The sequence below is a fragment of the Somniosus microcephalus genome, chromosome 12 (assembly GCF_052327205.1).
Source record: "Somniosus microcephalus isolate GS21.2 chromosome 12, FLI_Smic_1.0, whole genome shotgun sequence".
Classification (NCBI taxonomy): Eukaryota; Metazoa; Chordata; class Chondrichthyes; order Squaliformes; family Somniosidae; genus Somniosus; species Somniosus microcephalus.
Genome location: NC_140998.1, coordinates 150,224,963 through 150,243,205, shown reverse-complemented (window position 1 = coordinate 150,243,205; position 18,243 = coordinate 150,224,963). Strand labels below are relative to the sequence as shown.

The following is an 18,243-nucleotide window of genomic DNA, read 5'->3' as shown; positions in this document are numbered from 1 at the left end:
GGGGAGAGAGGGAGGGGGGGGGGGGGAGACAGGGATACCCGGGGGAGAGAGGGGAGGGGGGGGGGGGGGAGACAGGGATACCCGGGGGAGAGAGGGGAGGGGGGGGGGGGGGGGAGACAGGGATACCCGGGGGAGAGAGGAGGGGGACAGGGATACCCGGGGGAGAGAGGAGGGGGACAGGGAACCGGGGAGAGAGGAGGGGGACAGGGATACCCGGGGGAGAGAGGGGGGGGACAGGGATACCCGGGGGAGAGGGGGGGGGGGGGGACAGGGATACCCGGGGGAGGAGGGGAGGGGAGGGGAGGGGAGGGGGGGGGGGGAGGAGACAGGGATACCCGGGGGAGAGAGGGGAGGGGGGGGGGAGACAGGGATACCCGGGGGAGAGAGGGGAGGGGGGGGGGGAGACAGGGATACCCGGGGAGAGAGGGGGGGGGGGGGAGACAGGGATACCCGGGGGAGAGAGGGGAGGGGGGGGGGGGGGGGAGACAGGGATACCCGGGGGAGAGAGGGGGGGGGGGGGGGAGACAGGGATACCCGGGGAGAGAGGGGAGGGGGGGGGGGGGGAGACAGGGATACCCGGGGGAGAGAGGGGAGGGGGGGGGGGGGGGGAGACAGGGATACCCGGGGGAGAGAGGGGAGGGGGGGGGGGGGGAGACAGGGATACCCGGGGGAGAGAGGGGAGGGGGGGGGGGGAGACAGGGATACCCGGGGGAGAGAGGGGAGGGGGGGGGGGGGGGGAGACAGGGATACCTGGGGGAGAGAGGGGAGGGGGGGGAGGGGGGGGGGGGAGACAGGGATACCCGGGGGAGAGAGGGGAGGGGGGGGGGGGGGGGGAGACAGGGATACCCGGGGGAGAGGGGGGGGGGGGGGAGACAGGGATACCCGGGGGAGAGAGGGGAGGGGGGGGGGGGGGGAGACAGGGATACCGGGGGAGAGAGGGGAGGGGGGGGGGGGGGGGAGACAGGGATACCCGGGGGAGAGAGGGGAGGGGGGGGGGGGGGGGAGACAGGGATACCCGGGGGAGAGAGGGGAGGGGGGGGGGGGGGGGGAGACAGGGATACCCGGGGGAGAGAGGGGAGGGGGGGGGGGTGGTGACAGGGATACCCGGGGGAGAGAGGGGAGGGGGGGGGGGGAGACAGGGATACCCGGGGGAGAGAGGGGAGGGGGGGGGGGGGGGGAGACAGGGATACCCGGGGGAGAGAGGGGAGGGGGGGGGGGGGGAGACAGGGATACCCGGGGGAGAGAGGGAGGGGGGGGGGGGGGAGACAGGGATACCCGGGGGAGAGAGGGGAGGGGGGGGGGGGGGGGAGACAGGGATACCCGGGGGAGAGAGGGGAGGGGGGGGGGGGGGAGACAGGGATACCCGGGGGAGAGAGGGGAGGGGGAGGGGGAGGGGGGGGGGGGGGAGACAGGGATACCCGGGGAGAGAGGGGAGGGGGGGGGGGGGGGGAGACAGGGATACCCGGGGGAGAGAGGGAGGGGGGGGGGGGGGAGACAGGGATACCCGGGGGAGAGAGGGGAGGGGGGGGGGGGAGACAGGGATACCCGGGGGAGAGAGGGGAGGGGGGGGGGGGGAGACAGGGATACCCGGGGGAGAGAGGGGAGGGGGGGGGGGGAGAGAGGGGAGGGGGGGGGGGGGAGAGAGGGGAGGGGGGGGGGGGAGACAGGGATACCCGGGGAGAGAGGGGAGGGGGGGGGGGGGGGAGAGAGGGGAGGGGGGGGGGGGGGGAGAGAGGGGAGGGGGGGGGGGGGAGACAGGGATACCCGGGGGAGAGAGGGGAGGGGGGGGGGGGGGGGAGACAGGGATACCCGGGGGAGAGAGGGAGGTGGGGGGGGGGGAGACAGGGATACCCGGGGGAGAGAGGGGAGGGGGGGGGGGGGGGAGACAGGGATACCCGGGGGAGAGAGGGGAGGGGGGGGGGGGGAGAGAGGGGGGGGGGGGGGGAGAGAGGGGAGGGGGGGGGGGGGAGACAGGGATACCGGGGGAGAGAGGGGAGGGGGGGGGGGGGGGGGAGAGAGGAGGGGAGGGGGGGGGGGGGGGGAGACAGGGATACCCGGGGAGAGAGGGGAGGGGGGGGGGGGAGACAGGGATACCGGGGGAGAGGGGGAGGGGGGGTGGGGGGGGAGACAGGGATACCCGGGGAGAGAGGGGAGGGGGGGGGGGGGAGACAGGGATACCCGGGGGAGAGAGGGGAGGGGGGGGGGGGGGGAGACAGGGATACCCGGGGAGAGAGGGGAGGGGGGGGGGGGGGGAGACAGGGATACCCGGGGGAGAGAGGGGAGGGGGGGGGGGGGAGACAGGGATACCCGGGGGAGAGAGGGGAGGGGGGGGGGGGGAGACAGGGATACCCGGGGGAGAGAGGGGAGGGGGGGGGGAGACAGGGATACCCGGGGGAGAGAGGGGAGGGGGGGGGGAGACAGGGATACCCGGGGGAGAGAGGGGAGGGGGGGGGGGGGAGACAGGGATACCCGGGGGAGAGAGGGGAGGGGGGGGGGGGGAGACAGGGATACCCGGGGAGAGAGGGGAGGGGGGTGGGGGGAGACAGGGATACCCGGGGGAGAGAGGGGAGGGGGGGGGGGGAGACAGGGATACCCGGGGGAGAGAGGGGAGGGGGGGGGGGGGGGGAGACAGGGATACCCGGGGGAGAGAGGGGAGGGGGGGGGGGGGAGACAGGGATACCCGGGGGAGAGAGGGGAGGGGGGGGGGGGGAGACAGGGATACCCGGGGGAGAGAGGGGAGGGGGGGGGGGGGAGACAGGGATACCCGGGGGAGAGAGGGGAGGGGGGGGGGGAGACAGGGATACCCGGGGGAGAGAGGGGAGGGGGGGGGGGAGACAGGGATACCCGGGGGAGAGAGGGGAGGTGGGGGGGGCAGACAGGGATACCCGGGGGAGAGAGGGGGGGGGAGACAGGGATACCCGGGGGAGAGAGGGGAGGGGGGGGGGGGAGACAGGGATACCCGGGGGAGAGAGGGGAGGGGGGGGGCAGACAGGGATACCCGGGGGAGAGAGGGGGGGGGTGCAGGGATACCCGGGGGGGGAGAGGGGGGGGGGTGCAGGGATACCCGGGTGAGAGAGGGTGGGGGGTGCGGGGATACCCGGGGGAGAGGGGTGGGGTGCGGGGATACCCGGGGGAGAGGGGGGTGCGGGATACCCGGGGGGGATGCGAGAGAGAGGGGGAGTGGAGAGAGGGGGGGGACGGTGATACCCGGGGGGCGGAGAGAGGGGGGGGGGACGGTGATACCCGGGGGGCGGAGAGAGGGGGGGGGGGGACGGTGATACCCGGGGGGCGGAGAGAGGGGGGGGGGCGGAGATACACGGGGGGTGGTGGTGGGGGGGGGGGAAGAGAGAGAGAGAGAGAGAGAGAGGGGGGGCGGAGAGAGGGGGGGCGGAGAGAGGGGGGGCCGGAGAGAGGGGGGGCGGGGTGAGAGAGGGGGGGGCGGAGAGAGAGAGAGAGGGGGAGGAGAGAGAGAGGGGGGAGAGAGAGAGAGAGGGGGGAGAGAGAGAGAGAGGGGGCAGAGAGAGAGAGGGGGGCAGAGAGAGAGGGGGGGCGGAGAGGGGGGGGCGGAGAGAGAGGGGGGGGTGGCGGGGGGAGAGAGGGGCGGAGAGAGAGAGGGGGGGCGGAGAGGGGGGGGCGGAGAGAGGGGGGGTGGCGGGGGGAGAGAGGGGCGGAGAGAGAGAGGGGGGGGAGAGAGAGAGAGAGGGGGGGGCGGAGTTACCTGGGGGGGGGGGAAGAGAGGGAGGGGGGGCGGAGATACCCGGGTGGGAGGGGGAGAGGGGGGCGGAGATACGCGGGGGTGGGGGGAGAGAGGGGGGTGGAGAGACCTGGGTTGGGGGGGGGAGTGACCCCGGGGGGAGAGAGGCGGAGAGACCCGGGGGGAGAGAGGGGGGCAGAGATACCCGGTGTGGGGGGGGTGGTTTGGGGAGAGTGCGGTGGAGATACGCGGGGGGAGAGAGAGAGAGAGAGGGGGGGTGCGGCGGAGATACCCGGGAGGAGGGAGGGGGGGGCGGAGATACCCGGGGGGGAGAGAGTGAGGGGGGCGGAGATACCCGTGGGGGAGGGGTGAGAGAGAGGGGGGGGCGGAGATACCCGGGTGTGGGGGAGAGGGGGGTGGGGCGGAGAGAGAGAGGGGGGTGGGCGGAGAGAGAGGGGGGGGCCGGAGATACCCGGGGGGGGGGAAGAGAGAGAGAGGGGTGGGGGCGGAGATGCCGGGGGGTCGGTGGGAAGAGAGAGAGGGGGGGTGCGGAGATACCCGGGGGGTGGAGAGAGAGGGGGGGGGCGGATAGAGAGGGAGGAGCGAGAGAGGGGGGGGAGCGGAGATACCCGGGGGGGGTGGGTGGAGAGAGAGAGAGAGAGGGGGGGGGGAGCGAGAGAGGCGGGGTGGAGATACCGGGGAGAGAGAGAGGGGGTGCGGAGATACCTGGGGGGGGGCTTAGATGCCCGGGGGGGGGGGTGGGTGAGAGAGAGGGGGGGCGGAGATACCCGGGGGGCGGAGAGAGAGGGGGGGGCGGAGATACCGGGGGGGTGGGGGGAGAGAGAGCGGGGGTGCGGTGATACCCGGGGGGAGGAGAGAGGGGGGCGGCGGAGATAACCGGGGGAGGGTGAGAGAGAGAGGGGGGCGTAGATACCCAGGGCGTGGGGGAGAGAGAGAGAGAGAGAGAGAGAGGGGGGGGCGGAGATACCCGGGAGGGGGAGAGAGAGGCGGGGGGGTGGAGATACCCGGGGGGGGCGGGGGAGAGAGAGGGGGGGCGGAGATACCCGGGGGTGGGTGCGGCGGAGATACCCGGAGGGGGGGGTGAGAGAGAGGGTGGGGCGGAGATACCCGGGGGGGGAAGAGAGAGGGGGGGCGGAGAGAGAGCGGGGGTGGGCAGAGATACCCGGGGGGATAGAGAGGTGGGGGGGGCGGAGATACCCGGGGGGGGTGGGGGGAGGGAGAGGGAGGGGGGGGCGGAGATACCCGGGGGGGGGGGTGAGAGAGAGAGGGGTCGGAGATACCCGGGGGGGGGGGGGGGGGAGAGAGAGAGGGGGGGCGGAGATACCCGGTGGGGGGGGGGATACCCGGGGGGCGTGGTGGGGGGGGAGAGTGAGAGGGGGCGGAGATACCCGGTAGTGGGGGGCGGCGGAGAGAGAGGGGGGGGCGGAGATACCCGGGAGAGAGAGGGGGGGCAGAGATTCCCGGGGTGGGGGAGAGAGGGGGGGGCGGAGATACCCGGGGGAGGGGGGTGGTGGGGAGAAGAGAGAGGGGGGGCGGAGATACCCGGGGAGGGGAGAGAGAGGAGGAGGGGGGGGTGCAGAGATACCCGGGTGGGGGGGGGGAGAGGGGGCAGAGATACCCGGGGGGGGGGGGGGAGAGGGGGCAGAGCTACCCCGGGGTGGGTCGGGGGGAGAGTGCGGCGGAGAGGACCCGGGGGGGGAGAGAGGGGCAAAGAGACCCGGTGGGGGGAGAGACCCGGGGCGGGGGGGAAAGAGTGACCCGCGGGGAAGAGAGGGGCAGAGATACCCGGGGGGGGGGGGGAGAGAGGGGCAGAGATACCGGGGGGGGGGAGAGAGAGGCAGAGATAGCCGGGGTGGGGAGAGAGGGGCAGAGATAGCCGGGGGCGAGAGAGGGGCAGAGATACCCGGGGGGAGACAGAGAGGCGGAGAGACCCAGGGTGGGGGCTGGGAGAGAGGGGGGGGAGAGACCCGGGGGGGTAGGGGGGTGCAGAGATACCCGGGGAAGAGAGGGGGTGGGGGGCAGAGATACCCGGGGGAGAGAGAGGGGGACAGAGATACCCGGGGGAGGGAGAGAGGGGGACAGAGATACCCGGGGGAGGGAGAGAGGGGGACAGAGATACCCGGGGGAGGGAGAGAGGGGGACAGAGATACCCGGGGGAGGGAGAGAGGGGGGGAGGGCGGAGATACCCGAGGGGAAGAGGGAGGGGGTTGGAGATACCCGGCGGGGGGAGAGAGGGGGGTGGAGATACCCGGGGGGGAGAGAGCGCGGGGCGGCGATACCCGGGGGGGGAGAGATGGGGGGCGGCGATACCCGGGGGGGGGAGAGAGAGGGGGGCGGAAAGACCCGGGGGGCGGGGGTAGTGCGGCGGAGATGCGGGGTGGGGGGGGTAGAGAGGGGCAGAGATACTTGGGGGAGAGGGGCGGGGGGGAGAGTGGGGCAGAGATACCCGGGGGGGAGCGAGGCGGAGTGACCTGGGGGCAGGGTGGGGGGTGGGGGTGAGTGCGGCGGAGAGACCCGGGGAGGGGGGAGAGAGAGAGGGGCAGAGATACTCGGGGGAGAGGGGCTGGAGGGGTTGGGGTGGCGGGGAAAGAGAGAGATCCAGGTAATTGGCAGAAGAAGCAGAGGGGAGATGATAGTGTTTTTTACACAGCGAGTTGTTGTGATCTGGAACGCACTGCCTGATTGGGTGGTGGAAGCAGATTCAACAGTAACTTTGAAAAGGGAAATTAATATATACATACATGAAAAGGAAAAAATTGCAGGGCTTTGGGGAAAGAGCAGGGCAGTGGGACTCATTGGACAGCTCTTTCAAATAGCTGGCACAGGCACGATGGGCCGCATGGCCTCCTGTGCTGTGTGATTCTAATCTAGGATCACAAGCAGGGAGGTGGGTCGTCCGTGATGGTTTTACTCCCTATCTTAGATATGTCTCTTCAAGTGCAGTGAGGCTGACTTTACCGCTGTGCCATTCACAGGAGGCCGTTCCATTCCAAGAACGATGTTGGGTAGGCCGAAGCCTGGAGAATCCGAGGACGATCTCCTTCGGTTCCAGCAGCAGTTCCTAGCGACAGGAACATCTCCTGCTGCCAAAGTCATAAAGAAGGCAGACAAGAGGAAAGTGGAATCAGGAAATGCTGCTGGAGGCCATGCCAATGAAGGCTTACGGGACACGGTCACTTTGGAAGGTTTGAATTGGATTTTTGTCGTCTAACGTTACTGTGGGAATCCGATGTGGGATGTATTGTAAGGGGGTTGGGGGATGAGCAGGAACGAAACTGGGCTTGTTACTGTTAAGAGCATGTGGTATTGGGACATTTTTGATTGGTTATTAATTGACATCATTGGAATTATAGATAAGAACAAGAGTAGGCCATTCGGCCCTCGCACCTGCTCCGCCATTCGGCCCTCGCACCTGCTCCGCCATTCGGCCCTCGCACCTGCTCCGCCATTCGGCCCTCGCACCTGCTCCGCCATTCGGCCCTCGCACCTGCTCCGCCATTCGGCCCTCGCACCTGCTCCGCCATTCGGCCCTCGCACCTGCTCCGCCATTCGGCCCTCGCACCTGCTCCGCCATTCAACCAGATCATGGCTGATTTGCACGTGAACTCCATTTTCCCGCCTATGCTCCATATCCCTTGACACCCTTACCCAGCAAAAATCTAGTGATCTTAGTCTCAAAGCTCCAATTGACCCCCAGCACCCACAACCTTTTGGGGGAGAGAATTCCAAATTTCTGCTACCCTTTGTGTGAAGAAGTGCTTCCTGATTTCCTTCCTAAATGGCCCAGCTTTAATTTTAAGATGATGTCCCCTTGTTCTTGATGCGCCCACCAAATTGTTTCTCATAATCTACCCTATTGAATCCTTCTAACATTTTAAACACCTCGATCAGATCACCCCTCAATCTTCTATATCCAAGGGCCAATCAGAAAATGTTTTCAACAGTGGACAAATCTTAGGGTTTTTCAAACTGTAAGCAAACTTGCATAAAACAGCAAGCTGTGTCAGACATTTAGGCTGCAGTTCTGGCTAATTGGCATTAATGTGCTCCACTTCTTTTCCTTAACCTTTTTTCCCCTCTATTCACAGCACACCCGGTTGGGATTCCCAAGTGCTTCCTCTCACTGTAATGTTAGTTTTAATAGAGGGCTTTTACAATTGCTATGAATGCTGGAAATGCCATGCCTCCATAGGAGTCAAAGCAAGGAGGCCATTTAGCCCCTCAAGCCTGTGTTCCTGGAGGTATATCCTTCTACTCCTTTCTCCCTCATGTACTTCTCTAGCTTCCCCTTAAATGTTAGTAACATATATGAGGGAAGGTTCTGATGGTTAAACAGCTTGTGCCAAATGCTCTGAACTGGGTATGTTATTTTTCAATTCGTGTCGGTCCACCTTTGAAGCACCATTTCTCTGCCTCTCTCCTTCCTCCCTGAACCTCTCTCCCTCTCCAGCTCGCTCTCCTCCTTTAAGACCTTCCTTATAACCAACCCAGATTATCTGGTCATTATCACATTGCTGTTTGTGGGAGCTTGCTGTGCGCAGATTGGCTGCCGCGTTTCCTACATTACAACAGTGACCCCACTTCAAAAATACTTCATTGGCTGTAAAGCGCTTTGAGACGTCTGGTGGTCGTGAAAGGTGCCATATAAATGCAAGTCTTTTTCTTTGACCAAGCTTTTGGTCACCTGTCCTAATATCTCCTCCTTTGGCTCGGTCTCAGTTCTTTTGTTTAATAACGCCCCTGTGCAGCACCTTGGGACGTTTTACTACGTTAAAGGCGCTATATAAATACAAGTTCTTGTTCTAGTAGACGTGCAGCAACGTTGCTCTTTGCAATTTATCACATTGCACACTTCTCCATGGGATTGGATTGAGTGTGATTAGGGAGCTTTGTGCTGATCGGTCCACCGTGAGTCTGTGACAGGAGAGAGAAAATGTATGTATGTATCCTTGCCTTATCCTTACAGAAGCACTGTTCTAAGCACCCATGGGTTGCATTTGTGAGATTTCGTCCAGTTAGTTTTGTGAGATTTTGGAGGATTTCACCATTGTAGGAGGTGCTGAGTATAGAGATTTGTTGGTTTCAAACTAGCATTGAAATGTTAGGACCACAGGAACAGGAGGAGGCCATTCAGTCTATCGAGCTTGTTCCGCCATTCAGTGAGATCATGGCTGATCTGTATCCTAACTCCAACCGCCTGCCTTTGCTCCATATCCCTTAATATTCTTGGCTGGCAAAAATCTATCAATCTTAAGATTTAAAATTATTTATTGAGCTAGCATCTACTGCTTTTTGTGGGAGAAAGTTCCACACTTCTACCACCCTTTGTGTGAAGAAGTGTTTCCTAATTTCTCTCCTGAATGGCCTGGCTCTGATTTTATGGTTATGTCCCCTTGTCGTAGACTCCCCCACCAGCGGGAATCTACCCTATCAGTTCCTTTCAAAATCTTACAAACCTCAATCAAATCACCCCTTAATCTTCTATCTTCCAGGGAATACGAGCCTAGTTTATGTGATCTCTCCTCATAATCTAACTCTTGGAGCCCTGCTAGCCTTCTGCACTTCTTCCAAGACCAATACAGGAAACTTTGGTGCATCCGGAGGTGATATGTCCGGAATACTCGATCTAACGGCAAAAATTAGGAGCCGTTTTCTATATTTTTCGTTCTCGTTGCTTTTTTTTTCTCCCAGTCAAGCACTGCAAGGTCTGTAGCTATAGCAACAGCTTCAGCTACAGACGCTTGCAGCTGCAGCCGACTGTTTTGAAGCTGTTGCTAAGCAACAGGGTTTGTTGATTCACACGGAGCTTCTCAGTTCTGTATGTTTAAACATTAACTCTGGTATGTCCGGCACTTTTGATGTTACGGCACCAGCTCGGTCCCGTCAGTGCCGGATATCAGAAAGTTTCCTGTATATCCTTTCTAAGGAGCGGTGCCCAGAACTGTAAACTGCCCTCCAGATCTGGTCTAACCAGGGCTTTGTGTAGCTGCAGCAAAACTTCCTCCCCTTTCTATTCTAGCCCTCTCGATATAAAGGCTAACATTCCATTAGTCTTTTTGATTATTTTTTGTACCTCACTGCTACATTTTAGTGATCTATGTCCATGGACCCCTAAATCTCTTTGGACCGCCACTTGATGCGCTATCAATTACTCATAAAAGACTGAGAGTTAGAAGAGTAACTAAAGGCTTTTATTAACAACAGAATGGAGGTCTGCCTCGAGTGGTCGACCGGTCCAGGATACTAAGGGCTGGGGAGCAGTCACCTTTATACTAGGACCTGTGGGAGGAGTCAGCCGAGGCATGTCCAGGCATGTACACAGTGGAATACAAACAGGAATACAAACAGTGGTTTACCACACCACTGTTCCTAGATTTTTACCATTTAAAAAAAATACTCGGATCTGTCCTTTTTCGGTCCAAAATAAGATGGTCTTTTGACTTTCTACTACGTTAATGTGATCTCATCTCGGATGCTTTTGGGCTCAAGACCCACTCCGGCGACTTGAGCACAAAATCTAGGCAAACACTTCAGTACAGTGCTGAGGGAGTGCTGCACTGTTGGAGGTGCCGTCTTTCTGATGTTGTTTAAACCGAGGCTCCATTTGCCCTCTCGGGTGGATGTACAAGATCCAATTGCACTATTGGAAGAAGAGCAGGGAGTTCTCCCTGGTGTCCCGGCCAATATTTATCCCTCAACCAACATCACTAAAGCAGCCGATCCGATCATTATCACAGTGCTGTTTGTGGGACGTTACAGTTACAGACCAGAAACCAACTGCTTATCTGTTTTGTTTTAGCTCTTCCCGACCTTCCTCCATCATTACTGCCAGCTCCGCCCAAAAAGTCCAAGTTCAAGCCAGAAAATGTCAGATTCCAAGAAGACGACAGCGAGGAGCAGCTGGATCAACAGGACAGACACATCACAGCTGTCCTGTCAAAGATTATCGTACGTTTTAACACACATTATCGGTCTCTCACACACGCACATGGTGCTTGCACCTCATGTGGAAAATAGCAGGGCTAGTGCGTGAAAAGGTTTCAGACAACTTGGGAAGTTGAGAGCTGTATCCTCATCATTGGTTCATTGCTGCAAACCCATCGCACAGTTTCACAGTTGCTCGTATTTTGTTAAACATTCTGTCTTCGCTCAGTAGTTTAGTGATCCGCCCGCTGTCGATGGGCTTTGCAATATACGCGAAGCTCCATCTGGCTCAGTTGGTAGCGCACTCTCACCTCTGGGTGAGAAGGTCGTGGGTTCAAGCCCCGCTCCAGAGACTTGAGCACATAATCCAGGCTGACACTCCGGTGCAGTACTGCGGGAGTGCTGCACTGGCGGAGGTGCCGTCTTTCAGATGAGACCCTGTTTGCCCCCTCACCCGGACATAAAAGATTCCATGGCACTATTTAGAAGAGTAAGGGAGTTCTTCCCAGTGTCCAGGCCAATATTTATCCCCCAACCAACACCGCTAAAACAGATTATCTGGTCATTATCACATTGCTGTTACTGGGAGCTTGCTGTGCACAAATTGGTTGCTGTGTTTCCAGCATTACAACAGTGACTACACTTCAAAAATACTTCATTGGCTGTAAAGCGCTTTGGGACGTCCTGAGGTCATGAAAGGCGCCATAGAAATGCAATTCTTTTTATTAAGCTGGGATTTGAAGTCCGAACTCCAGTGGCTGCAAAGGCAACAGGCTATTATTTTGCTTTTTCCTTTTTTTCCTCCTCTCTCTTGTCGGGATATGATTCCACAAATCCCCGGCCCTCCAGTAATTCACTGCCACGTTTCAGGTTTTTTTCATTATATTGTCACGAAGGATTTGGAAAACAAAGTTACTTTCAAATGCTAAGTGTTTCTTTACGAAGCAAAGTGTATTCACACAACTTAAGGGAGGCAAAAATTCTAGGGTTATATAATATTGTACAGGCAGATATCTGGTTACCGACCCTCCTGCCAGTGGAAACACTTTCTCCCTATCTACTCGATCAAAACCCAATATAATTTTGAACATCTCTATCAAATCCCCCTTCAGCCTTCTCTGCTATGAGGAGAACAATCCCAGCTTCTCTAGTTTCTCCACATAATGAAGAATTGTTCTATAGGAAAAGAATAGACCTTAAAGTTCGGCATTTCACCAATTTCTTTCTTATATTTTCCTTTCAGGAGAGAGACACAACAGCGACACCTTTATTTCTTCCTGTATCAACAGGGCTAGCCTTCCCGAAGGTCTTTCGTAGGTCGGAGGTACAGAGCGAGGTAGTTCTTTTTTTCAAATGTATTGGATTTGCTCCGCACTAGGTGAAAGCAGGGAGTTAAAGTCTGATATTGTGAACTTAATATCAAGCTGTCACGTGGATCTAAGGTGCATTCCTAGTCTCCATATTGCAAAAAAGGATATCAAGGCACTGGAGATGGTGCAAAATAAATTTACACGGATGATACCAGGATTAAGAGGTTATACCTATCAGGAAAAATTGAACAGGCTGGGGCTCTTTTCTCTAGAAAAGATAAATGTAAGAAGTCACACAACACCAGGTTATTGTCCAACAGCTTTATTTGAAATCACAAGCTTTCGGAGTGCTGCTCCTTCGTCAGGTGAAGTGGAGAAATGCATAAAGACACAGCTTATGTAGTCAGAGAATAATGTCAGATGTTGACAGGTAATCTTTCTAACTGCCATTTATCACACCTCGGCAGAGAGATAATCACAACAATCAAAGGTGTGAATGGTGTCCAAACAGGTCAGTCAGGAAAACATTACATCAAAGAACAATGAGGTGGGGTCACAAGGGGTCAAATGTTGCAGATGCTGGGGTCTGCATGAAAAACAAAAAAACAGACAAAAACTTTTTTTTTTGCTGGAAATCACAGCAGGTCCGGCCGCATCTGTGTAGAGAGAACAAGCCAACGATGATTCGAGTCTGGATGACCCTATGTCAGGTGGGGTTACATGTAGCGTGACATGAACCCAAGATCCCGGTTGAGGCCGTCCTCATGGGTGCGAAACTCGGCTATCAGTTTCTGCTCGACGATTTTGCGTTGTCGTGTGTCTCGAAGGCCGCCTTGGAGAATGCTTACCCAAAGATCGGAGGCTGAATGTCCTTGACTGCTGAAGTGTTCCCCAACTGGGAGGGAACACTCCTGCTGGCGATTGTTGCGAGGTGTCCGTTCATCCGTTGTCGCAGTGTCTGCATGGTCTCGCCGATGTACCATGCTCCGGGGCATCCTTTCCTGCAACGTATGAGGTAGACAACGTTGGCCGAGTCACATGAGTATGTACCATGTACCTGGTGGGTGGTGTCCTCACGTGTGATGATGGTATCTGTGTTGATGATCTGGCATGTCTTGCAGAGGTTGCTGTGGCAGGGTTGTGTGGTGTCGTGGTCGCTGTTCTCCTGAAAGCTGGGTAATTTGCCGCGAGCGATGGTCTGTTTGAGGTTAGGCGGCTGTTTGAAGGCGAGTAGTGGAGGCGTGGGGATGGCCTTAGCGAGGTGTTCGTCGTCATCGATGACATGTTGAAGGCTGCGAAGAACATGGCGTAGTTTCTCCGCTCCCGGGAAGTACTGGACGACGAAGGGTGCTCTGTTGGTTGTGTCCCGTGTTTGTCTTCTGAGGAGGTCGATGCGATTTTTCGCTGTGGCCCGTCGGAACTGTCGATGGACGAGTCGAGCGCCATATCCCGTTCTTACGAGGGCGTCTTTCAGCGTCTGTAGGTGCCCATTGCGTTCCTCCTCGTCTGAGCAGATCCTGTGTATTCGCAGGGCTTGTCCATAGGTGATGGCTTCTTGAACGTGGTTAGGGTGGAAGCTGGAGAAGTGGAGCATCGTGAGGTTGTCCGTGGGCTTGCGGTAGAGTGAAGTGCTGAGGTGTCCGTCTTTGATGGAGATTCGTGTGTCCAAGAATGAAACCGATTCTGAGGAGTAGTCCATGGTGAGTTTGATGGTGGGATGGAACTCGTTGATGTTATCGTGTCGTCTTTTCAGTGATTCTTCGCCGTGGGTCCATAGGAAGAAAATGTCGTCGATGTATCTGATGTATAGCGTTGGTTGGAGATCCTGTGCAGCGAAGAAGTCTTGCTCGAACTTGTGCATGAAGATGTTGGCGTATTGGGGTGCGAATTTGGTCCCCATGGCTGTTCCGTGTGTTTGGGTAAAGAACTGGTTGTCGAAGGTGAAGACATTGTGGTCAAGGATGAAGCGGATGAGTTGTAGGATGGCGTCTGGAGATTGGCTGTTGTTGGTGTTGAGTACTGAGGCTGTCGCAGCGATGTCGTCATCGTGAGGGATACTGGTGTAGAGTGCTGAGACGTCCATCGTGACAAGGAGTGTCACGCTACATGTAACCCCACCTGACGTAGGGTCATCCAGACTTGAGTCGTCGTTGGCTTGTTCTCTCTACACAGATGCGGCCAGACCTGCTGTGATTTCCAGCAAAAAAAAATGTTTTTTGTCTTTTTTTGTTTTTCATACAGACCCCAGCATCTGCAACATTTGACCCCTTGTGACTCCACCTCATTGTTCTTTGATGTAATGTTTCCCTGACTGACCTGTTTGGACACCATTCACACCTTTGATTGCTGTGATTATCTCTCTGCCGAGGTGTGATAAATGGCAGTTAGAAAGATTACCTGTAAACATCTGACATGATTCTCTGACTATATAAGCTGTATCTTTATGCATTTCTCCACTTCACCTGACGAAGGAGCAGCGCTCCGAAAGCTTGTGATTTCAAATAAAGCTGTTGGACTATAACCTGGTGTTGTGTGACTTCTTACATTTGTCCACCCCAGTCCAACACCGGCATCTCCGCACCATAGAAAAGAGAAGGCTGAGGGGTGACGTAATCAAGGTTCTTAAGATTATGAAAGGGTTTGACAGGGTAGACATAGAGAAGATGTTTCCACTTGTGGGGGAGACCAAAACTAGGGGTCAGAAATATAAGATAGTCACTAATAAATTCAATAGGGAATTCAGGAGAAACTTCTTTACCCAGAGAGTGGTTAGAACGTGGAATACGCTGCCTCAAGGAGTAGTTGAGGCGAATAGCGTAGGTGCATTTAAGGGGAAGCTCGATAAGTACATGAGGAAGAAAGGAACAGAAGGTTGTGCTGATAGGGTGAGATGAAGAGGGGTGGGAGGAGGCTTGTGTGGAGCATAAACACCGGCATGGACCATTTGGGCCGAATGACGAGTTTCAGTGCTGTACATTCTATGTAATTTTGTTGCAGTCACCAAAAACAGACTAGTGCGGGACTGGGTGCTGCACTGGCCTTTCCCCTCTGGGGCCTGGGTTCTGATACAGCCCAGACTGATGCAATGAAAGTCAGTGTCTGCTGACTAAGACTGCTACATAAAATGGGTTTGGACAGTCTCAGTTCCATTCCTAGTCAACCTCGGCCCACAACCCAAAACCACCCCTATTTGCCACTACAGTCCCCGTCACTTACACCATTCATGCTTATTGCAGGCAGCTGCCTATATCAGGAAAATGACACTAAACATTTGCTGTGTCCTCGCAATTCAATGACAAAGGTGCCACTTATAACAGATTAAAGCGTTCGACTATTTTGGGCAGTTCAGTAAGCTTTTTGCGCCTGATTAAAGTGCGATTCAGTACTGTTAACAGTTCACCTGAGGGCATGCTGCCACATGCCAACCCAGGCCCTAACACATCAGTTTGGCTCACAGCCTGCCCTCGCCAGCTCCCGCCCAGCCTGCCCTCGCCAGCTCCCGCCCAGCCTGCCCTCGCCAGCTCCCGCCCAGCCTGCCCTCGCCAGCTCCCGCCCAGCCTGCCCTCGCCAGCTCCCGCCCAGCCTGCCCTCGCCAGCTCCCGCCCAGCCTGCCCTCGCCAGCTCCCGCCCAGCCTGCCCGCTGCCACCTTGCTGCCTACTCTGGGTTTAACGAAGGTAAAGATATAAAAATTCAACACATCAGTAAAGAAAACATGTGATGGACATGGGGAGACAACACTGTGACAAATTAGGGCCAGCTTAGTGCATGACTGTCAACTGGGTTGTGACTAACCAATCTGATTCTGTGGGGCTGTGGGAAAGAGTAGGATGAATCGGACTAATTGGAGAGCTCTTTCAAAGAGCCAGCACAGGTACAATGGGCCGAATGACCGCCTTCTGTGCTGTATGATTTTATGATTCTATTCTATAGATGAGTGCCTCAGTACGTCAGTGCCACTCTGTGTGCAGAGCATGGTGAAATAGTGGCTGAGTGACGAGATTACATGTATTCACCAGCCATCGCTGAGGCTGCAACATATCATCGTGTCCCTCTGGCATGGGGGTTTAATTGTCGTTCTGTCTGAGACTTTTGAGAAGGGCACAGGGCCAATGATCGGCAGTAGGTCTCACTGACGGTTAACACGAGGAACTATAATGGCTGTTAGGTGGCCAGTCAGTTTCAGTATAACAGACAGCAGCTTAAGAGCTGTGTTCTTTAAACTTTTGGGTTGGCAAAGCTGGGAACCCAGACCAGATTTACCTGCAGTAAGTAAGTGTCTCTTAACAGTCCTTTCTGTCTAAATCTTTATCTGTTTTGTTGACACTTGGCGCTTTTACCAGTGTCAGCCAGTGGCTCAGTGGGTAGCACTCTCACCTCTGGGTCAGAAGGTTGTGGGTTCAAGTCCCACTCCAGAGACTGAAGCACAAAATCTAGGCTGACACTCCAGTGCAGTGCTGAGGGAGTGCTGCTCTGTCGGAGGTGTCATCTTTCGGATGAGACATAAAACTGAAGCCCCATCTGCCCCCTCAGGTGGACGTAAAAGATTCAATGGCACTATTTCGAAGAAGAGCAGGGGAGTTCTCCCTGGTGCCCTGGCCGATATTTATCCCTCAACCAACATTAAAAAAACCAGATTATCTGGCCATTATAACATTGCTGTTTGTGGGACCTTGCTGTGTGCAAATTGGCTGCTGTATTTCCTACATTACAACAGTGACTGTTCTTCAAAAATGCACTTCATTGGCTGCAAAGCGCATTGGGATGTCCTAAGAACATAAGAAATAGGAGCAGGAGTAGGCCAATCGGCCCCTCGAGCCTGCTCCGCCATTCAATAAGATCATGGCTGATCTGATCCTAACCGCCAATCCACTATCACAGAACCATCTCCTGAATCTAACAGAATTAGACGCACGAAATAGGAGCAGGATCAGGCTACACGGCTCCTGGGCCCGCTCCGCTACCCACAGGGCCATGACCGATCCGAACCTAGACTCATGTCCAAATTCCTGCCCGCTCCCCGTAACCCTTAATTCCCTTTACTTCTAGGAAACACTCTATTTCTGTTTTAAATTTATGTAATGATGTAGCTTCTACAGCTTTTTGGGGCAGTATATTCCATGGACCTACCACCCTCTGAGTGAAGTAGTTCCTCCTCATCTCAGTTTGAAAGAACAGCCCCTTATTCTAAGACTATGCCCCCTAGTTCTAGTTTCACCCATCATCGGGAACATCTTCCCCGCATCCACCCGATCCGACCCCTTCGCAATCTTATATGTTTCAATAAGATCGCCTCTCATTCTTCTGAACTCCAATGAGTAGAGTCCCAATCTACTCAACCTCTTCTCATATGTCCATCCCCTCATCCCCGGGATTAACCGAGTGAACCTTCTTTGTGCTGACTCGAGAGCAAGTATGTCCTTTCTTAAGTATGGACACCAAAACTGTACGCAGTATTCCAGGTGCGGCCTCACCAATACCTTGTACAACTGAAGCAATACCTCCCTATTTTTATATTCTATCCCCCTAGCAATGAAAGCCAACATTCCATTGGCCTTCTTAATCACTTGCTGCACCTGCATACTAACCTTTTGAGTTTCCTGCACCAGGACCCCCAGATCCCTTTGTACTTCAGTACTTTCCAGTTTCTTGCCATTAAGATAATAACTTGCTCTACGATTTTTCCTGCCAAAGTGCATAACCTCACACTTTCCAGTATTGTATTCCATCTGCCAAATCTCTGCCCACTTACTTAGCCTGTCGATGTCCCCTTGCAGGTTTTTTATGTCCTCCTCACTCACTACTTTCCCTCCCATCTTAGTATCCTCTGCAAACTTTGATATGTTACACTCGGTCCCCTCCTCCAAATCGTTAATGTAGATTGTAAAGAGTTGGGGACCCAGCACTGACCCCTGCGGAACACCACTAGTTACTGATTGCCAGTCTGAGAATGAACCATTTATCCCAACTCTCTGCCTTCTGTTAGATAACCAATCCTCTATCCATGCCAGAATATTACCCCCAATCCCGTGATTTTTTATCTTAAGCAATAATCTTTTGTGTGGCACCTTGTCAAATGCCTTTTGGAAGTCTAAATACATTACGTCCACTGGTTCCCCTTTATCCACCCTATACGTTACTTCCTCAAAGAACTCCAGCAAATTTGTCAAACATGACTTCCCCTTCATAAAACCATGCTGACTTTGTCCTATTAAATTATGATTATCCAAATGTCCTGTTACTGTCTCCTTAATAATGGACTCCAAAATTTTACCTACCACAGATGTTAGGCTAAC

At 56.5% G+C, this 18,243-nt stretch overlaps 1 protein-coding gene across 1 annotated transcript in view; it reads left to right on the top strand.

The window, feature by feature from the left end:
- Positions 1-6,351: 6,351 nt before the first annotated feature.
- The window catches only part of rpap1 (RNA polymerase II associated protein 1), a 198,829-nt gene continuing 186,937 nt past the window's right edge, over positions 6,352-18,243 (top strand). Inside the window, 3 exon segments of the mRNA XM_086003658.1 lie at positions 6,352-6,900; positions 10,515-10,663; positions 11,883-11,975. Of these exon segments, the coding sequence (XP_085859784.1) occupies positions 6,714-6,900; positions 10,515-10,663; positions 11,883-11,975 (429 nt within the window). The 5' untranslated portion in view covers positions 6,352-6,713.